Source organism: Giraffa tippelskirchi, chromosome 9 (assembly GCF_054371585.1).
Source record: "Giraffa tippelskirchi isolate mGirTip1 chromosome 9, T2T-mGirTip1v1.2.pri, whole genome shotgun sequence".
NCBI classification, from domain to species: Eukaryota; Metazoa; Chordata; class Mammalia; order Artiodactyla; family Giraffidae; genus Giraffa; species Giraffa tippelskirchi.
In genome coordinates, this window is record NC_137283.1 from 111,980,425 (window position 1) to 112,003,519 (window position 23,095).

The 23,095-nt window shown below is 37.4% G+C and overlaps 1 protein-coding gene across 20 annotated transcripts in view; it reads left to right on the plus strand.

The window, feature by feature from the left end:
- HACE1 (HECT domain and ankyrin repeat containing E3 ubiquitin protein ligase 1) overlaps positions 1-23,095 on the plus strand; it is a 122,441-nt gene that overhangs the window by 87,325 nt on the left and 12,021 nt on the right. For 15 of the 20 annotated variants that reach the window (XM_081529339.1, XM_081529348.1, XM_081529346.1 and 12 more), the window contains 3 exons: positions 17,251-17,382; positions 21,745-21,843; positions 22,123-22,193. In XM_081529339.1, coding sequence (XP_081385465.1) covers positions 17,251-17,382; positions 21,745-21,843; positions 22,123-22,193 — 302 coding nt within the window. Of the gene's footprint in view, positions 1-5,289; positions 5,714-17,250; positions 17,383-21,744; positions 21,844-22,122; positions 22,194-23,095 lie in introns of those variants that run through there. The other 5 variants (XM_081529337.1, XM_081529344.1, XM_081529354.1 and 2 more) reach the window with 3 other exon arrangements.

Here is a 23,095-nt window from a genome sequence, read left to right on the forward strand (position 1 = left end):
TGTGGCTCAGCTGCTAAAGAATCTGCCTGCAATGTGGGAAACCTGGGTTCAATCTCTGGGTTGGGAAGATCCCCTGGGGAAGGGAAAGGCTACCTACTCCAATATCCTGGCCTGGAGATTTCCATGGACTGTATAGTCCATGGGATCACAAAGAGTCAGACATGACTGAGTGACTTTCACTTTCACTTTTTTTTTCAATATATAATACAATTTTATGTTTTGATAAATTAGGAAATTGAGAGTCAGAAAATCTGATTTTGGAATTCCAATTCGGTCGCTTACCAGTAGCAACTAATGGTAAAACACAACTAAAACCTTTTTCCTTTCTTTTCATTGTATTTTACTTCCAAGACAGCTTCAGGATCAGCTAACTATAAAAATAATATCATTGAATCATTTTGTAGACTAAAGATTTAATATAGGTTTTTGTTTGTTTGTTTTTTTTAAAGACCAAAAGACTTGGCCATATTTTAACGTTTTTGAGCTTCAGTTTCCTATTCTGTGTAACTGGAATAATAACACCTTCCATGCAGAATTGGTACCAGCATTTTGTAAACTGAAAAACACAACCCAAACATTAGTTGTTATTGAATAGTTTTCTATAAAAATAGATTCATGGGTTTCACATATCTATAGGAATGAAGACCTAAGTTAAGCTATGTAATTTTACTTTTTGAAACTTAGATACTATACATATTAAAAAAATACATGAGTAAATTTAGTTTTGGAAAATAAAATCAGGAGCTGAGTTTTTGCACATTTATACTTAGTAAAATTTTGGTCTACCCTCTCACTTTACACATGAAGACACTGAAGTCTGAAGAATTCATGGTAAGGCTGGAGCCAAAACCCAGGTCTCCTAGTTTCAAGTCTAATGTTCTTCATCCTGTTAGCAAAATTAATCTTGAGGAAGATCTTTTAATATATTTTTAATATAATGAATATATTTAGCTCTAGAAGATTAAAATGCTATTAAAATAGCAAAATTAGATTGATGAATTTGTCAGTGAATGGAAATATTTTAAAAAATCTAGTTATTAGATTATCTGTCTCATAGTACTTTCCAAGTGGCACTAGTGCTAAAGAACCCACCTGCCAATGCAGGAGAAATAAGAGATGTAGGTTTGATCTCTGGGTTGGGGAGATACCCTGGAGGAGGGCATGACAACCCACTCCAGTGTTCTTGCCTGGAAAAATCCCATGGACGGAGGAACCTGGTGGGCTACAGTCCATTGGGTTGCAAAGAGTCAGACATGACTGAAGCGACTCAGCACACACACACTCATAGTGCATTTATTATTTTATTTTACACTGGATACTTCCTCTCAGTTAGGGGTAATAAAGTCATAGAATAGAATCTTCATTATAAGCAAGAGATTGCTTTTCATGGGAGACCCTCACAAATGACTCCTGTCTGTAAATACACTATCTGGTAGGTGGATCTGTTATTCCTCTCAGATACATTTTATATGAGGAAGTGGACAGGCTCATTAGCAATTGTGTGATAAATCGCCATATTTATACTTGTATCTCCTAACAGCGTCCCTCCCACTCTGATGTGATTTTTGCTTAGATTTTTAAAATATGTTTTTTATTAATTCTTTTGCCTTTGTATCTTTCTATTGAAATCTAGAATGAAGGAACATTTTTAATAAATAATAACAAATACAAATACACTTACATTGAGGTTATACTCTTGATCATGGTCTAGCCTGAGGCTGGAATAGTCCTATAACATTAAAAAGCTTGGAAATTTTGTTTCTAAGTTTAACACTATACTATTGACATTGTTTTGTTAATGATAGGCTAACTGCTTTTTGTTTTTAATTGGAGAATAATTGGTTTACAATGTTGTATTGGTTTCTGCCATACAACAGGGTGAATCACTCATAACTATATGTACATCCCCTTCCTCTTGAGCCTTCCTCTCACTTTGCCGACCCCTGTAGGTCATCACAGAATGCCAGGCTGGGCTCCTTGTGTTATATAGCAGCTTCCCACTAGCTGTCTATTTTACATGTGGTGGTGTATATATGTCAATGTTACTTTCCCATGATGAGCTTCGGTAGTAGAGGTAAAAGCAGGATCTCAATCACTAGTATGTTAGTTCTCAGCTTTTGTTTTTCTAATATAAACAATTGCCACAATAAATTGAGCCTTTTCATTTTCTAATATTACCAGTAAGCAATAAGCAAGCTGACTTTTTAAATTAAAAATCTTTAGAAATATCTTAAATTGATCACTGTATTTAGAATTTAATTTACAAATAAAATTTTCAAATTGTCTTCTTTAGACATGTTATTTTTTAACATACATTTCTGTCATGAACTTTTGTTATTCTAGGGTCAGCCTTTTACTTATTTATCTTTATAGATGTAAAGTTATAATTGTCACATTTGGAGTCAACTTCAGAATTTGTAAGCATATTGAATCTTAAATGACTTGCCAAGCTTGTTAGTAAGAAAAAAGTCTATGTAAGCTGATCTCCACATGGGGGAGTCATTTATTCCTGTTTTATTGAAAGGCTTTGGTAATTATAGACTGAAACCAAACAGGTAAAATACATTTGTTTAAAAAAAGTACATTAATAAATACAGGTAATATAGGGAGAACAATATATATCAGTTCCACATTTGAAATAAAATGCTCTTTTAAATTTAATTTTGTATCTGTGATTTGTTTTAAAATCTAGAGGAAAAAAAACCCCCTTCCTTTCACTTTAGAAAATGACTGAATTACCAGGGGATGAACATTTACATTTAAATGATATTTTCAGCTTTTTAAAGAAGAGCTTTTTCCTTTTCACTTTTCCTTTTCAGTTTTAAATTCTTTACCAAAGGGTATTAGGAATGAAATATTTTTGTTAGTCCTTCAGTTCTAGCTCTTAGAACTGAAGAGTTAAAGCTTTGTGGCTTTTAAGCATTAACACCTTTACCCTACTAATCATAAAGTTCATTCAGGCTAGGAGGGGAAAAAATGAGGTGAGATGGGACAGGATATCAGGGAATGTAAGAAATAGCATGGAAGTTGAGTTGCAGAGGAAAAGCATTAAGTGATCAGATAAGAGTAATGAAGGGGAGAAAGAAACGTTCTGGTCTTATAGGAAGGCACAGAGATGATAGAGCATGGTATGTTTTGGTAAGCACAGGTAGGTCAGAGTTCTAGATGTTAGCTTAGATTGCAAAGTAAATGAATGGGAGAAGATGAGGTGGAGGAAGTAGATGGGCCAAATCCTGAAAGACATTGCATCCACAATTAGAAATTTGAAAGTTACTCTGAAGGCTAGGGGATGATTGCAGATGCTGTAGAGGGCAATGACGTGATTGAATTTCTGTTTTAAAAAAATTTTTTTTTTTTTTTTAAAGAAAAACAGCACCAATCTCAGCTTGGATTGTGAACAATGAGTTGAAATGAGGCGATATTGGAGTCAGGGCAACTGATAGGTGATGGTGGAATTGGTGTTGGGGAGCATGCATAAAGGATTTTATAAGACAGTGGGAGCAGAGATAGAGAAAATGAGAACTTTTTAGGATATAGAATTTATAGAACATGGTATCCATACTAACTGTTTGGGAAGGTGAAAAAGAAGAACTGGAGGATGAGCTGCTTAGGTGAATGGGCTCCAGAATGACAAGTGGTATTGTTATCCTCCTAGCCATTAACCTCATCATAGCATTTGTATTTTCTAGTGTTAGTAATAACCACTGCCTATTAAATACTTTGTGTATATTTTATGTATTTGAGCCGTGTTCTTTGTGCATTTCTCATTTACTGTAACAGCCTTTTGAGATAATTATTTCTATTCTTTCAGTGTGGAAACAGCTTTAATAATAAAAAACGTGATATTTATTAGGTGCTTATAACGTGCTAGGCACTGTTAAAGGTGTTTTATTTGTATGAACTTAAACAATCATATGAGGTCTAGATACCCATTTCTGCAGGTGAGGAAACTGAAGCATGGCGAGGTTAAATTGCTTTCCTCCAAATCTCAGGGTAATAAATGGTGGATGTAAATCCAGACAGTCTATAAATTTCAAGCCTGAGCTTGTAACTATGACACTATATTTCTTATAAGTTAAATAACTGTCTAAGGGCTTAAAATTGGTAACTGGTAGACCCTCAGTTTAAATCAAGTTCTGTATGGTTGTGTAATTGCTGGGTTTCTTATTTACTAAGACAGTGAATATGAACAAGGTAAAAAATACAAATTTAGTATGCTTTCCAAATTTATGGTTAGCAAAGGGTAAGGATGGGGAGGGAGGAAGGGATAAATTAGGAGTTTGGGATTAACAGATAGGTACTACTATATATAAAACAGATAAACAACAAGGACCTACCATGTAGCGCAGGAAACTATACTCAATATACTGTAGTAACCTATGATGGAAAAGAATATGAAGAAGAATATATAGATATATATATACACACATATGTAACTGAATCATTTTGCTGCACATCTGAAACACCATTTTGTAAATCAACTGTTCTTCAATTTAAAAAACTTGGTATAGTTTCCTCCATTTCATTTTTATTTGGTTGTACTCAGTGTGTATGTTAACTATGCTGTGCTCAGTCGCATCTGACTTTTAGTGACCCCATGGACTGTAGTTTGCCTGGCTCCTCTGTCCATGGGGTTTCTCCGGGCAGAGATTCTGGAGTGGGTTGCCATGCCCTCCTCCAAGGGATCTTCCCAACCCAGGGATCGAACCCAGGTTTCCCACATTGCAGGTGGATTCTTTACTCTCTGAGTCACTGGGGAAGCCCAGTGTGTGTGTATACTCATTATTATATTTTATTGCTGGTTCCATTTGATTTATTTCACATACAGACACATTTGATGCCTGTACTAGTACAAAATCCAGACTTCTCTATATAGATTATTGACTTAAAGTGGATTGCTTATATGTGTCTTCAGAAAAGTATACTATGAAAGATCTTTTTATACTCTGAAAACTTTTAAAACAGTTCAGGTCTAAAGTTCTCAATATTGAGTGTATTTTTCGATTTGGGTTTTAAATTATCTTTAGTATCTTTTTGTCAACAAAGGAGAATATACTTTTCTTTGCATTTTAGTTCATATATTCTAAAAATTCACTTTCAGTTCAGTTCAGTTCAGTTGCTCAGTCGTGTCCGACTCTTTGCGACCCCATGAATTGCAGCACGCCAGGCCTCTCTGTCCATCACCAACTCCCGGAGTCTACCCAAACCCAAGTTCATCGAGTCGGTGATGCCATCCAACCATCTCATCCTCTGTCATCCCCTTCTCCTCCCGCCCCCAATCCTACCCAGCATTAGGGTCTTTTCCAATGAGTCAACCCTTCGCATGAGGTGGCCAAAGTATTGGAGTTTCAGCTTCAACATCAGACCTTCCAATGAACACCCAGGATTGATCTCTTTTAGGATGGATTGATTGGATCTCCTTGCAGTCCAAGGGACTCTCAAGAGTCTTCTCCAACACCACAGTTCAAAAGCATCAATTCTTCGGCGCTCAGCTTTCTTCACCGTCCAACTCTCACATCCATACATGACCACTGGAAAAACCATAGCCTTGACTAGACGTACTTTTGTTGGCAAAGTAATGTCTCTGCTTTTAAATATGCTATCTAGGTTGGCCATAACCTTCCTTCCAAGGAGTAGGCGTCTTTTAATTTCATGGCTGCAGTCACCATCAGCAGTGATTCTGGAGCCCAAAAAAATAAAGTCTGACACTGTTTCCACTGTTTCCGCATCTATTTCCCATGAAGTGATGGGACCAGATGCCATGATCTTAGTTTTCTGAACGTTGAGCTTTAAGCCAACTTTTTCACTCTCCTCCTTCACCTTCATCAAGAGGCTCTTTAGTTCTTCTTCACTTTCTGCCATAAGGGTGGTGTCATCTGCATATCTGAGGTTATTGATATTTCTCCCGGCAATCTTGATTCCAGCTTGTGTTTCTTCCAGCCCAGCGTTTCTCATGATATACTCTGCATATAAGTTAAATAAGCAGGGTGACAATATACAGCCTTGATGTACTCCTTTTCCTATTTGGAACCAGTCTGTTGTTCCATGCCCAGTTCTAACTGTTGCTTCCTGACCTGCATACAGGTTTCTCAAGAGACAGATCAGATGGTCTGGTATTCCCATCTCTTCCAGAATTTTCCACAGTTTATTGTGATCCACACAGTCAAAGGCTTTGGCATAGTCGATAAAGCAGAAATAGATGTTTTTCTGGAACTCTCTTGCTTTTTCGATGATCCAGCAGATATTGGCAATTTGATCTCTGGTTCCTCTGCCTTTTCTAAAACCAGCTTGAATATCTGGAAGTTCACAGTTCACATATTCCTGAAGCCTGGCTTGGAGAATTTTGAGCATTACTTTACTAGCAAGTGAGATGAGTGCAATAAAAATCACCAAATCCATGTAATGGTCATCTGAAGAATCACTATTTTCAGTGACTGAATTTGTTCCAAGGAAACTGAAGTAATAGGATATTTATCATACTATCAATCTTTATAGCTTAATTTGTGACCTTAAAAATAATATACTGGTAAAGGATAAATTATTGGAAAATGTTACATTGTTTAAATGTGCCTCTTTTTTCTTATACCTACTTATTCATGCAGAAGAAACCTGGTGTCCTTTGAGTTTTCCGTGAAGAAATTTTCAGTAAGAACTCTTACATATGATAACAATAGTAATCAAGTGGATAAGCCCAAGAAAGAAGGTTTTATTGTTAAAGGATTTATATTCAAACAGTGAATTGCATTGTACCAGTTATAATGCCATTTAAACTGTTAATTTAAAACTAAAAATAACTATTTCAAACAATTTTACGGGTATGTCCAAGTTTATCAGTTTACTTCGAGGGGGATAAGAACATCTTGCTTTCACTGTTAAAAGTTAACTATTAGTTAAGTAAGTATTATCTTTTAAGAAATAGTGAAAAAAATTTTCAAGAGGAAAAATAGCTTTTAAAAAAGGTGTCAGTTTTCAGCATTACCACTACTCCCCATAAAAAGACATAATTTAGACTCAAAGCCTGAAAAGAAGTTAAAATTTTAAGGAAGATTTCAAGGGATGATATTGTTCATTCCACACAATCAGAAGACTAGGAGATTTTAAAGCAAAATGTTTCTGTAACTACCTATGTAATTTAACTAGAATATTATGTCTGAAAGCTGAATCTCAATCTTACTGTTTTTATTTTTTTCCCTTTGCAGTTATTTTTTGCTTACTGATCTTATATCAGTTATGAGGCTCAGGGGTTGAGCTTGAACGAATTTTCTAAGGCTCTTTTTTATTGTTTTTATGATAGCTTATGGTGAACGATGTGGGATTCGTGATCTCTGAAGAAGAAGATTGAGCTTAGGGACCAGGGACCAGGCTTGATCATTCAAGAGCTTTTGTGTAGCAGAGTTTTCTTAAAGTATGAAAAGGGGCAGAGAAAGCATCTGACACAAACATCAGAAGGGAATGGAGAGTGCCCCACTCACTAGTCTTAGAAAAGGGAGTTACATACTTTTTAAATTGCTTATTACAATAAATCAAAAGAATGTCTCAAGGTTGTAAAGATCTTACTAGACACACTCCCATAATTTACATTTTAAGATAGCAGGATTAGCCAGAAGGTGTTCAGGAAGGAGAAACTGTCCTCAAGCAGGATACATTGTTGTTGTATAATCCTTACTACAGAGTTTAAGCTGAGTTGTTTGTTGTGTAATCATCAGTTCCAGTCTTAAAGGAAAAAAATATTTTATGTGGCTAAGACTAAGGAATGTAGAGGAAAAAAAAGACATTTGTCCTTTCTTCCTGGAGAATTCCAGACCCTTATCTCCGCTTCGAGAGCCCTAGACCCCTTTCTCCTCTTCAGGGACCTCAAACTTCTTATCCACCTGCCTAGGAATTGACTCTCTCATTCCCCCTTTTTCTTTAAGGAGAATTATGTTGCCAAGCGAAAGGGGCGTCATTTTTGTTCCATAACTACTTTCTGTTGTTGAGGCGCATCATCCCTTAAGTGTTGAGGCAACATATTCTTCTAACCCTCATATTGAGGGTGTCTGATCCAGAGGCCCTAAGTAATAGTTGGAGAAGGCTGTGGCACTTGTAGGAGCCTGGACAACCATTTCTAACTTAAAAGCTTTCAGATGGTTAGAAACAAACCCCATTATAGAGTTACAGGTGTAAGGCAAAATAGTCATTAAACCAAGTTAAAACATAATCAAAATTAAAAGTCACATTATGTTCATAGTTACATCAGTCCATCTTAGGATTGTTAGATGTCATCAAATCAAGAAGAGGTCACATACAATTGTTGTTGGTGAAGGTATTCGCAGAGCTGAAGAAAGTCCTTTCCTTGAAGCGGGGACACCCACTATGCAAAGCCTTTTCCTGATGAGGAGGCTGAAAAGCTGAAAGCTGAGTCACATAGTTAATTCTAAGGCTTTGGAATCTATGACAATATCTGTGCACATAAAACAGTCTGCCATAGAGACAGTCAGTCCCTTCTTCTTAGGGGCAGTTTGAGCCCTCGTTAAAGCTATGGGTCAAACTTTGAACCAACTGTCTTGTGTTTCCTGAGTTAGCTTACACAGATGCCTCTGAATAATGTCATTAGCCTTTTCAACTTTTTCTGAAGATTGGGGTTGCCAGGAACAGTGTAAATGATATTCTATTCCTCGAGCTTTTGACACCCCTTGAGTTACAGCAGCTTTAAAGGTGGAACATTGTTGCTCTGAACTTTAGAGTTTAAAATCCCACTTACGTCTTGAGAAGTCAGTAGAGTAAGATTTTGCCCATTCATTAACCTTGAGCTTTAGTGGATACTGCTTTTGATGTGAAAATAGGTGAGGGTCATTGAGCTTGATAATGACAGGAAAGCATTTTGTGCTCAACCCATAGTTTTTCCATCAGCCCATACTCTAGGATTTACATTTTTGTTCAATTAATGGGAGAGAAAGAGCAGGCTTCATATTCATGACAACAGAGGCCTGGACCTTGTTCAGTATATCCCTCCCCAGAAGGGGTGAGGGAGACCCTGGCACAATTAGAAACTCGTGAGAAAAATCGTACAGAGTCCCAGTTGCAGCTTTAAGGATGACTGAAATAATAGCATTTGGCTTGTCCTGACAGTCCCATTACAGTAGTTAATCGGGAGGAAGCGGACCAGGGGCTTCAGTGAGCACAGAGCAAATTGCCTCAGGGTCCAAAAGAAAATCGACTGATTGGCCCCCACAGTTATTAACACCCAGAGTTCCTCTGATGTAATTAGGATGGGAGCTTGTGTGGGGACCCCCGGGGCACCTTCATCCTGATTGCCTTGAGAGTCTGACCCTTGGGACCTACACCTCGGAGGGCAGTCTCTTCTCCAATATGGTCCTTTGCAGACCGGACATGGAGCCAGGGGGTGGCTTAGATGCCTAAGAGCAATCCCTCTTGAGATGCCCCTCCTTTCCACAGTAATAATAAGTCCATCCTTTTTCACCTGGGTTCCTCTGGGCATTTTTCTTAGACTGTTTCAGAGCCGATCTAACTGCCATTGTTGTGGCTTCAGTCTTTTACCTGGTTCTTTTTTTCCTCCTGTTTTCTTCCTCATATTCTCTACCATAATACATTTCCTGAGCCAGCTACAATAGTTTTTTAAAGACTGATTTAGTCCGAACACCTGTTTTCATAACTTACGGCAGATACCTGGAGCTGACTGAGTGAGAATCTATCTTTTATGATTATTCCTTTCTCTGCACTTTTGCGATCAACATCAGAAAACTTTCAGAGAGACTCCCACAGTCTATCTAGGAATTTACCAGGAGTTTCCTGCTTTCCCTTTTATATGTCAGCCAACTTAGCATAGCGTCTTAGCACATGCTCACTTGAGCCCTACAAGAATACATCTGACAAAGTGGCTATGTAATGGGAACCGCTTGGCTCCCAGGAGGGAGGAGGGCTATTTTGTGTTCCCTCTTTCCCCTTGCCTTCAAGCCATTCATCTCCAAAAGCAGTAGCTGCCCCCAAAACTTGAGCTGTAAAGTCAGGAGTCAGCATCTGTCCCAAGACATATCATCTAAGTAGTCTACCAAGACTGAGGTAACCCCTCCTAGAAGGGTGCCCTGATTCTCAACCTGTTCAATTGGGAGCCCAGGATACAGGGCCAAAGTAAGAAGACAGGAGGGAGCTGAAGGTTTCACACCCAAATCTGTACCCTTAGGACATAAATCTGGCATGTCTTGCAGAGAGATAAAGAGCAACACATATGGTACTTCTACCCACTTCCCTTATTTTCTACAGAACTTGTCTAGATGTAAAATAGTATCATAATTAAGATCCTTCAACTGGTCAGCATTCCCCATCTTCCAAAGGATACTGTAGCCATTCAGTATCACACAAGAAGATCAAGAGTGTCTTTTTTAAACACTGGGGATCAAACTTGTCCCAGTTTTTTAAGTGCATTTTAAAGGAGTGGTTCAGTAACTGTTAGCTCCCATCTGTAAGAGAGAAAAAAGCAGCATCCACACCTATGGCTTCTTTCCACCAGAGGCATCCTTCCCTCCTCTAGATGGGGGTGTAGACAGACTTTCCACTGAAACTTTCCTTCCCTGGTCAGACTTGGTCTGTCCCTTACCAACACAGGCGCCTTACTTGTCCCTTCTGGTTCTACCACTGAGGCGGGTTGGAGATACTCCAGGGGTAGACTTGATGTCATCCCAGAATGATTTAGTTCCGTACCACCAGGATCTTTGCTTGATTTGACCTTTTCTCTGATGCCACCCAGAGTGTAACAGAGTAGCTTTCCTGGAACGTTTCCCAAGCTAGTATTACTAGGGGAAGCATCCGTGTTCTGTGTACTTATGCACATGTCTGAGTACAGTCCTGACTGCAGTAGAAGTGGTGAGTTATAAAGGGAGAAACAACAACCAAGATGTCCCTTCTGAGTGTCACCATGCTAGTATATGTGATAGCAAAAGAGGTGGTGGAGGTTAGGCCAGCGAGGAAAAGCTATTTTTGTCTGCAAGCTGTTGGGCCAATCCTTCCAGTTCATTTCCACAGATTCAACAAAAGAATATCTAAGGAGTTGAGACAAAAGCCATCAGAGAGCCTCCTCTGGTCCACTAAGAGCTAATGCTACCAAAGGAAGAAGCTCGTTGCATTTCCAGTCTTACCAGATCCTCCACTTCCCAGTCTGTGTCCTCAAAAACCTCATGGTCACCAGCAGTGCTTCTATCCACATAGATTGGACTCACTTTCAGGTTGCTTGCCCCTGAGGCAGGGAGCCAAGAGAGTGACCCTAGCCTGAGAGACGTTCCCGGAGCTAGAGCTCTGCCTCACTCCCAAACATGCTCTTGTAACTTTCGGCTCCTAGCAAGGCTAGGTGCTTCCATACATAGGGTCTAAGTAAAAGTACATAGTGACAGCATGGATCACAATTCCCTTCAAAGTCTATGATCTGACAGATTAGGTTAGTAGTTCTAATTCCGCACACAATTACGAAATGGTCAAAGGGACCAGGAAAAGGTGACCAAGAAAGGTTAAGTTTGGTCCACACGCTTTGCTCATCTCTTGCCGCTCCCTTCACAGGAAGGTTGGGTGTTTCTTGACATTGGCAGATCAATATAAACCCCCCAACAAGGTTCCTCTTTGGGGGGCTGCCTTCAGTCATTACGAGGCACAGCGAGACCACAGAGCAGGGCGTGTCATTCATTCACACAAACACATCGTAGAGTTAGTAAAGTAAAGCAGAAAACGTGTATACAGAGAAAGCAGAGAGGCTAGAGCTCTGAGTGTTCTCATCTTGTCTTGAGGATCCCGGACGAGCCCCCAAGATGATAGCTTATGGTGAATGATGTAGGATTCGTGATCTCTGAAGAAGATGATTTAGCTTCGGGACCAGGCACCAGGCTTGATCATTCAAGAGCTTTTGTATAAGTGAAGTCGCTCAATCGTGTCCGACTCTTTGCGACCCCATGGACTGTAGCCTACCAGGTTCCACCATCCATGGGATTTTCCAGGCAAGAATACTGGAGTGGGTTGCCATTTCCTTCTCCAGGAGATCTTCCCAACCCAGGGATTGAACCCGAGTCTCCCACATTGTAGGCAGACGCTTTACCATCTGAACCACCAGGAAAGTCCTCTTGTATAGCAGAGTTTTATTAAAGTATGAAAAGGGGCGGAGAAAGCGTCTGACATAAACATCAGAAGGGGGACGGACAGTGCCCCACTCGCTAGTCTTAGAAAAGGGAGTTACTACTTTTTAAATTGCTTATTACAATAAATCAAAAGAATGTCTCAAGGTTGTAAAGATCTTACTAGACCCACTCCCATAATTTACATTTTAAGATAGCAGGATTAGCCAGAAGGTTTTCAGGAAGGAGAAACGTTGTATAATCCTTAATCCTTACTACAGAGTTTAAGCTGAGTTGTTTGTTGTGTAATCATCAGTTTCAGGCTTAAAGAAAAAAACATTTTCTGTGACTAAGACTAAGGAATGTAGAGAAAAGATGTTTGTGCTTTCCTCCTTAAGAATCCCAGACCCCTATATCCACTTTGAGAGCCCCAGACCCCTTCCTCCTCCTTGAGGACCTTGGATTTCTTATCAACCTACCTAGGAATTGACTCTCTCATTTGCCTGTGCTGAGACTTTCTAAGTTGAAAACTTTCTATAATCATAACTATTTCGCCAGAACAGGTACTGACTCAGATTCTTTAGTATAGTTAATTCTCCAATTTAATTCTGTGATATCTAGTATTATTTTTATGCCCTCAAAGGATTAACAAAACTCGGGTAGGAGCAAATATTACTCCTAGGATGTGCTATCTGTTGGCGATGAGATATCCCTCACCCCCAAGTTATGTCATCTCTTTAAATACCTTAGAATTAAGTGAGATTTTAGGTTTCACTTATATTTCATGTTTATTTGAGCAACTCTTTATGCCAGTGTTTTGTGGACTGATGGTCATCTACATGTTGACTGTTTCCTTAGAGCATTTAAGATAGTTGATGTAGTTACTCAGGAGCATGAAATGTGGGGGTGAGTCACTTGGCCTTTGTACGTGGTGGGACTGTAGCCAGTGTAGTATTTCTTCACAGTATGAATAGTAGAAATGTTAGTGTATAATGATAGTTGATGTTCATAGTAGTAATTGTATCATCAAGAACATGTTAATATGTGTTACTATCTTTGAGGATGTGCTCTGTAAGGAAGCAGGGAAACATTTTAGAAACAGTTGGATTTAGATTTTTTTCTATTAAACAGTTATCTTTCAGCTATCTGGAAAACTCTTACTTTACTAAACAACTCAGAAGAATTTGTGCTGGCTAGGATTTTATTATTTTACTGAGAAATAACTTAGACCAAGATTTCTCCATATTTAAATTAATATGGAGACTGGGATTTGAAGGAACTGATTTTTCACAAATTGATATCCAATAACTGAGCCAGAGCTACAAAAATAAGTGTGGGAAATAGTATATTTGTGAAAATTAAATTTTAAAACAGAATGTATGTGGAAATAATAGGAATTAATTAATAGAAAAGTGTGTACTATTCAGATAAATATGGAGTGCAGTGGCAAATTAAAATAGATAAAACTATACTTGAGCAGTTCATACTTCATAATTTGAGGTCTTGATTAATGACTCAAGTGAATAGTACCTTAAGATAATAAAAGCAAAATCTCTTGAGAGAAATATATAATTAATGAGTGGAGCAGAAAAATTTTTAGTATTTTCATTAAGCAGTTTAGTTAGAGCAGACATCAATTAAAAAATAATCATGTGTTCAGTACAAAAATCATTGCTAGTTATTATGTGTATATTTTGTTTCTTAGATTGGATCCTGTGTTTCTGTTTGATTGGCACACGTTTCTATGTCCCCCTCTCTCTAAATACCTGGATGTAACTTGTAGAATCTGATTAATTACTATTCAATGGAGAAAAACTTTTGAGTGGTTGGGAGTGGGATTTGGAGTGAGAGTAGATTGAATAGTAGATGGTAGTAGATGGTAGCTTTCCCCATGCCAGGTTACAGAAGGAGCCATGCAGGGTTGGGGAAAGCTGTGAGCAATCCATTGTGACATTTCTATAGCTCTGAGATGTATGGACAATTCATGGCTGGAGTCATGTACAACGTGCTGGCTCAGTGCCTGTGGGTATTTCTGGGAGGTTAAGGGGAACAGTGTCAGATTAATACCCGCCCAAAAAAAATTAAAGCAAGGGTCCTAAAATAGGCTTTCTCTCTCTGTGTTTAGAGCACTCATTCCTGGGAGGTGAGAACTATATACATACTGCTTTTAATTCTTGAAGTTTAACTTAGATGGGCAATTTAAAATGTATGAATAATAATGGGAACTGGCAACCCACTTCAGTATTCTTGCCTGGAGAATCCCGTGAACAGAGGAGCCGAGCCTGGTGGGCTACAGTCCATGGGGTCGCAAAGAGTCAGACATGACTCAGTGACTAACACACACACACACACACACACACACACACACACGAATAATAACAGTGATAGAGTTTATATACAGAGAGATATGGTCATTCACTTTGATCTGAGCCAAAATACATTTTTTACTGCTAGTTAAATTTTAAGTGACACTATTCTTGATGATGTATGTTTTAAATGTGTCAAAATAGCTTACTGTAACTCAGAATGTTGTTGTTTAACTCAGAATAGGCTGCACTTAAATGAGTCATTTGATCAAGTTCAAAGTGTGTTTTAATTGAATTTATTGAATGTATACATTCATCATGTTATTTGTTGAACACAAAGCGGCAGCCACATTTTTAAGAGCTGAGGGTCAGTTCAGTTCCTAAGTCACGTCTGACTGTTTGCAACCCCATGGACTGCAGCACGTCAGGCCTCCCTGTCCAACGCCAACTCCCGGAGTTTACTCAAACGCATGTCCATTGAGTCGGTGATGCCATACAACCATCTCATCCTCTGTCATCCCCTTCTCATCCTGCCCCCAATCCTTCCCAGCATCAGGGATTTCTCCAGTGAGTCAGCTCTTCGCATCAGGTGGCCAAAGTATTGGAGCTTCAGCTTCAACATCAGTCCTTCCAACGAATATTCGGGACTGATTTCCTTTAGGATGGACTGGTTGGATCTCCTTGCAGTCCAAGGGACTCTCAAGAGTCTTCTCCAACACCACAGTTCAAAAGCATCAATTCTGCAGCGCTCAGCTTTCTTCACCATCCAACTCTCACATCCATACATGACCACTGGAAAAACCATAGCCTTGACTAGACAGATCTTTGTTGGCAAAGTAATATCTCTGCTTTTTAATATGCTCTTTAGGTTGGTCATAACTTTTCTTCCAAGGAATAAGCGTCTTAATTTCATGGCTGCAATCACCATCTGCAGTGATTTTGGAGCCCAGAAAAATAAAGTCAGCCACTGTTTCCACTGTTTTCCCATCTATTTCCCATGAAGTGATGGGACCGGATGCCATGATCTTAGTTTTCTGAATGTTGAGCTTTAAGCCAACTTTTTCACTCTCCTCTTTCACTTTCATCAAGAGGCTCTTTAGTTCTTCTTCGCTTTCTGCCATAAGGGTGGTGTCATCTGCATACCTGGGGTTGTTGGTATATCTCCCGGCAATCTTGACTCCAGACTTTGCTTTATCCAGCCCAGCGTTTCTCATGGTGTACTCTGCATGTAAGTTAAATAGGCAGAGTGACAATATACAGCCTTGACGTACTCCTTTTCCTATTTGGAACTAGTCGGTTGCTCCATGTCCAGTTCTAACTGTTGCTTCCTGACCTGCATACAGATTTCCCAAGAGGCAGGTCAGGTGGTCTGGTATGCCCATCTGTTTCAGAATTTTCCACAGTTTATTGTGATCCACACAGTCAAAGCCTTTGGCATAGTCAATAAAGCAGAAATAGATGTTTTCTGGAACTCTGTTGCTTTTTCGATAATCCAGCAGATGTTGGCAATTGGATCTCTGGTTCCTCTGCTTTTTCTAAAACCAGCTTGAACATCTGGAAGTTCATGGTTCATGTATTGCTGAAGCCTGGCTTGGAAAATTTGAAGCATTACTTCACTAGCGTGTGAGATGAGTGCAATTGTGTGGTAGTTTGAGTATTCTTTGGCATTGCCTTTCTTTGGGATTGGAATGAAAACTGACGTTTTCCAGTCCTGTGGCCACTGCTAAGTTTTCCAAATTTTCTGGCATATTGAGTGCAGCACTTTCAGAGCATCATCTTTCAGGATTTGAAATAGCTCAACTGGAATTCCATCACCTCCACTAACTTTGTTCGTAGTGATGCTTCCTAAGCCCCACTTGACTTCACATTCCAGGATGTCTGGCTCTAGGTGAGTGATCACAGCATTGTGATTATCTGGGTCATGAAGATCTTTTTTGTATAGTTGTTCTGTATATTCTTACCACCTCTTCTTAATATCTTCTGCTTCTGTTAGGTCTATACCATTTCTGTCTTTTATTGTGTCCATCTTTACATGAAATGTTCCCTTGGTATCTCTTTTCTTGAAGAGATGTCTAGTCTTTTCCATTCTATAGTTTTCTTCTCTTTCTTTGCACTGATCACTGAGGAAGAGCTGAGGATATATACTGGTAAGCAAAACAGAACCCCTGCTTGCAGAGAGATTACAGTTTAATGAGACATTAAAAAAAAAAGCAGTAAGTATATGGATGGTGAGACCTGAACAAGCTGTGTTTGGGGGATAGAGTGAGGGAACAGAGGGGAAAGTGGAAGGAAATGAGATGAGAGGGTAAGGCAGAGATTGGGTCATTTGGGGCCTTATGGACTACGGAAGGAATTTGGACTTTACTCCAAGTGTCATGGGAAGCCATTGTAGGGTTTTTGAAAGGAGGGTTATGTGATCTGAATTATATATAAAATATATATCTATACACACATAGTTTAAAAAGTCACTCTGATTTGGAGAAGAAGCAATACAGAGGCAAATATGGGAGCAGTGACACCAGATTGTCTAATATCCAGGTGAGAGATGATGGCTTGAATCAATGTGCCACAAGTGGAGATGATTCCACAAGGTCTGACTGAGAATATTTTTTGAAGATAGAGCTGATAGCACTCACTGATAGAAGGTGTGAGAGAAACCTGAATGATTGACTCCTAGGATTTTGGCCTAAACAGCTAAGTGAATGATAGATTACTCTTTTGCTGAGATGTGTGAACATTGGTGCCAAATTAATTCTAAACCTTTATTTCTAAAATGAGAAATGGTCAGCAGTGTCTTAAGTATGTGAAATTAAAAAAAAAAATCATCGCAGAAACCTTTTTTTTTTTAATAGGCAGAGTACGTCCAGCTTGTCACTGAACTGCGAATGACAAGAGCCATTCAGCCTCAGATCAATGCTTTTTTACAGGGCTTTCATATGTTCATTCCACCGTCCCTCATACAACTTTTTGATGAATACGAATTGGTAAGGAAAAGCATCAGTTCTTTTGCTGTTGTAATACAACACAAAACTCCATTTGATGTAATTTAGAAATAATTTTAGTGCAAAATAATGAATGGAATAATGTAGAAGATATGGTGAACAATTAAAGTGTTCATGTTTAGGGAGTTGTAAGGTTTGTGATTGTGCTTCTCTAAAGTTTAATAACTAGGTTAGCAGTTCTTAATGAGAAGTAGAGTATAGGTGGTGGTCAACAAAAATGGAATATATTTCCAAAGTCTTCCACATGGGAGAAGATGAAGGCCAATCTTCCCAGAGGCATTATTTACATTATTTCTGAATTTTTTAATTTGGTAAAGGAAACTTCTTGTACTTCCAAAAGGAAAAATTGATAGAAGAATTTTCTTGTTATATTTATGTTATCCTCTCCAGCTTATTTCATCATATATATAAGTTAGTAATTTTCCATCTTAAGCCTGTATGGAGTCCACTGTCTTTCCTTGCCTCTAGTCTCTAATGAATGTTTGTTTTGCTTCTTTAATTTGCCTGCTTTCTACTGTGATCTAACAGTTCTGATTTTATATAATTTATGTCTGCATTTTCCCCCATTTCTTTTCCTCTCTTTTATTTTTGGTATTAAATTACTTTCAAATTCTTGAGTTGTCTAACATCTTAATAAAAATATGCAGTGTTTTAAATAGAATATAGCTGTTTTCTCAGTTTAAAAAGTATAATTTGGAATAATAAATTTTAGGTTGATGGAAAAGAATTCATTGGTTTTTATTCTGTCTCATAAGTTAGTTTCAGCCTGTGCCTTTCATTTTAATACATGAATAAGTATATTGGTGTGTACTAGTTAATTTTACATATAGCAGTATTTTGAATTTATCACTCATAGTATATCATAATATAGTAGTGAAGAAAATTTAATAAATAATGTGGAAGGCCGTGGTGACTTAGTTTCACTAAATATCAGCTTTGAGTTTTTTTGTCCCTGTTCTTAGATTTAAGATGAATGGTTTTCTTTAGCATAGGAGCATATAGTTTTTGCATACCCATAAGAGTTACTATTTTTAGTATTTGAAAATGGAGGTGTACTTACGAGTTATTAAACAGAAAATTATATTATTTTTCTGGACCAGTGTATAAAAAACAAATAGCAACAATACAGATAACTGACAAAAACTTTGCCTCATAATTTATTGATACTGATAAGTTTTATGAAACTTCTTGTTGAGTTACAGTATGCTTGAGAACAGTATAACCTAACCCTAACATGCATCATAAATGTATAGCTTGATGAATTTTCACACTGTGTACACCCATGAAACAGCATCCAGATCAAGAAACTGAGAAATCCTAACACTCTAGATCCTTCTCATGTTCTCTTCCAGTCACTTTCCCCTCATGGGTATCTACTCTGCTGATTTGTAATGATATAGGTTAGGTTATCTGTTTTTGAACCTAATGTAAACAGAATAATCACCTAAAATATGTCTGACTTCTTTAGCACAACTTTTTGTTTGTGAGAATCATTTGTATTGTTGCATGCAGTTGTAATGTGTTCATTTTCATTGCTCTATAGAACTTCATTGTGTCAGTCTCTCTCTCTCTTTTTTTTTTCCTGTCCTTTCTACTCTTGGTAAACATTTGGTGGGTACTTTTCAGTTTCAGGCTGTTTAAACTGGTGCTGCTACAAACTAGTACATGTCTTTAGGAGAACATACATATGCATTCTGTAGATTATATGTTTTGGAGTGGAATTGCTAGGATTTCGGCTGTGCATTTATTCCGTTAGAGTAGACACTAGCAAGTAGTTTTCCAAAGTAATGTGTCAGTTTACACTCCCACCAACAGGTGTGAGAGTTCTGGGTATTCTGTATCCTAGTCAGCTTTTGTTATTTTTCTGTCTTTTTTATTGTTACCATTCTGGTGTAGAGTATTGGTATTTCCTTATGATTTTAATTTGCATTTCCCTGATGATCAGTGAGATTGAGTGTATTTTATATGTTTATTGGCCATTTGTATACTCTTGTTTTTGAAGTGTTTATTCAAGTAATTTTTCTATTGCATTCTTTGTTTTTGTGTTTTTTTACACTGATTTGTAGGAGTCTTTAGGAGAAGGAAATGGCAACCCACTCCAGTATTCTTGCCTGGAGAATCCTGTGGGTAGAGGAGCCTGGTGGGCTGCTGTCCATGGGGTCACACAGAGTCAGTCACAACTGAAGTGACTAGGATGCATGCACGCATTGGAGAAGGAAATGGCAGTGGCAACCATCCCTAGATGGTTCAAATAAAGAAACTTTAATGAAGGAACTTGCAGAGGCATGGGTAGGTTAAGAATAAATAAGATATGATTGAGGCATCCAGACAATAGCAACAGGAGAAAGCCTTTATCATCCCTAGAATTGAAGACACGTGGAGGAATTACTGTGAGGAGCCCTGTGAGAGTCTGAATCACCAGGTGGTAGCTGTAGTTGAGGAGGCATAGCTACTGCACAGATGTACTGGAGGAGGGAAGAGCAGAATATACTCTCACCTGCAGACTCCTGCCTGTTTCCCAGTGATAGAACCCAATCTGAGGCCAACAGACAAGAGATCCAGTCTGCAGGGATCAGCCACTGGGGCACAGAATGTGCAAAGGAAGATGAAAAATGTATTTGGGGGTGGTAAATGGACCCTACCAGAATGCCTTCATCAGTTAAAGTATTTTATAATACTATGATCAGTCGGTTCAGTTACTCAGTTGTGTCCAACTCTTTGCAACCCCATGGACTGCAGCACGCCAGGCTTCCTTGTCCATCACCAACTCCTGGAGCTTGCTCAAACTCATGTCCATCGAGTCGGTGATGCTATCCAACCAACTTGTCCTCTGTTGTCCCCTTCTCCTGCCTTCAATCTTTCCCAGCATCAAGGTCTTTTTCTAATGGGTCAGTTCTTCTCATCAGGTGGCTAAAGTATTGACCATAGCCAAATACTTAGTAAGGAGGACTAAAAGACACCCTAGACAGGCAATTATTAAATTATTTGGTCTTAAGACCCCTTACAAGAAAAGAGTTTATGTTGGTTATAGTAATTGATACTTACTGTATTTTAAATTTGAACAGAAATGTAAAATATCTTATTGGCTCATATAAGAATAACAATTCATTACCTATTAACATAAATAAGATTTAAGAAACTAAAGCTGCATATTCCAGAATAAAACAAAAATAGTGGGAAAGTATTATTGTTTTATATCTTTCCAAATTTTATGTCTGGCTTCATAGAAGAAACTGGGTTCTCATATCTGTTTTTGCTTATAATCTGTTGTGATATGTTGTTTGACTGAAATATATAGAGAAAATTCAGCCTCAGTTGGAAAAGGGAGAACCTTGCAGACTTCTTGAATAGATCTCAAACACCGAAGATTTCTCAGATACCACCTTATATTGACCTTCGTTAATCTTTTTCAGAGCACACTCTATACTATATATACCTTATATATTTTTGAGGAGTTGCTGTAGGAGAAGTGACTTTGAACCACATTGTATCTTTCTCTGCAATAACAAAATCTGCTGTTCTGGCTTGTCAATGTTGAGCATAGGCTAGTTATTGCCTTACTTTACTGAGTAAATGCATCCAACGTTGAGACATGGTCTGATTCAGAGATGTGGACAAGCTTTTTTCATGTTCTGTTTTCACTTGAGGAATACTATGGTAAAATACTTTTGCCATTCTTAATTTCATTCTTAGTTATTTTATTGATATTTTGTTTGTTTGATGATCTTCCTGAAAAAAAGGATACCAAAAGTCATTAGTAGGAAAATTGCATTTTTTTTCACCTTATGGAAATTTGACTTTAAAGGATTGGAATTTTTTCATAATAGAGTTCTTCCTAGGCCTAAATCTGTTTTGATATTTTTAAAAATAACTTTTTATTATAACTTCTTTTTTCTAGTGAGTAGAGTTGCTTGATCTTTTTCTTTGTTTAACTCAGATTTATTTAGGCCTCTGTTGTTACTTCTATATTGAGAGTATAGTATCTTTATAAAATTTAACAAATTCATAAAATATATATAAACCAAAGAGAATAATGTTCATAAAATTGTTGCACATATAAACTTGTGGCATATGTGTTTCTATATCAACATGAAGGATTATAGCTTATGTTTTAATTAAACTGTATTAGTGTAGCAACATCTCCACATCTCACAGTATTTGCTATTATCAGTATCAAGGGTTCTCTACCATGTAGTACTTGTCATTGATAACATGCAGATACTGTCACAGAAATAAATCAGTTTTACATGGGATTAGTTTCTAATTAAGACAAATTTGCTATTTAAATGTAATCTTTTTTTCCCCCAAAGAAGATTAATGAAATATTTTTATTCTTTCCCAAAGGAGCTACTGCTTTCTGGCATGCCAGAAATTGATGTGAGTGATTGGATAAAAAATACAGAATACACAAGTGGCTATGAAAGAGAAGATCCAGTTATTCAGGTAAAATCTCTCTAGAGCTTAGAATGAAGTTAAGTTTTGCCATTTAATCTTGTAAGCTTTTCAGCACTATTGAATGAAAACCTATATTAATTAACAAAGTAAAGTTTTTCCCTAAATTCTTCTCATGGGAATTCCATGTGAAAGCTTTGTATGAAATCTTTTTTGATAGATGAGTTTCACAGAATAAAATATGCTTTATGAATACTGCATATTGCTCTGGTACTAAAAAGCCTACAATTGCTCTGAAATGTGAGTTTAGTTTTTTATTGTTGTTTTTAGTGGTTCTGGGAAGTTGTGGAAGATATTACTCCAGAGGAGAGAGTTCTTCTCTTGCAGTTTGTTACTGGCAGGTAAGAAGTGTTTTTATGATAATGTAGAAAGAATTTAATGTATTCCATTTCTGATGGATTAGAGATAAGCAACTCAAAGTAAATTATTACTCTGAATTGTCTGTTTCTCACCTCCTTTTCTATTTTTTTAGACATTAAACAAAGGGTTATTTAGGCATTAAAGTTAAAATATATAGTAGCACCCAAAATATGTTTATTTAAGGTATAAAAAATTGTTTCTGTCAGAACTGTCAACATATATATTATTTTGTAACTTGGTAGTCTTTTCAATCTGTAAGTCAATAACAGTAGCCAATAGTTGCTGCTGGGACAACACACACACAGACACACATAATACATACAATACTCATACACAGCATTTTTCCTTCAATTTTTGTCAAATTTTAATGTTTTAAGATTTGTGGCCTAAAAAATAATTTGTGATATCATACATTGAAAAGTCTATATTTGGAAACAATTAAACATCATCAGTATTAGAAAACTAAATGAGTTAAATCTCTCTTAACTTATACTTCTGAAAGATGTAAAAGAAAGGTGTGATTTTCATTCTTGATAACTTAGAATTTCATCTCTATCCTTCTATTCATGAAAATATAGTTCAGTTGTTTCATTATAAATTTGCATGGTTCTTCTAAGAAAATTGGAACATAGAAAACTAAAAGAAATAAGAAAAACCATCACTTGCCAGCAATAATCATTATAAATAATTTGATATGTTTATTTTTTACTACCTGTTTTAAAAACATAATGTGTATATCTGTATTATATATATGTAACTTAAAGTCCATTGTTTTATTTTTTAAATTTTATTTATTTGTCTGCACTGCATTTTAGTTGTGGCATGCAGGCTATTTGATTTTTGTTGCAGCATGCAGGTTCTTTAGTTGTAGCATGTGGGATCT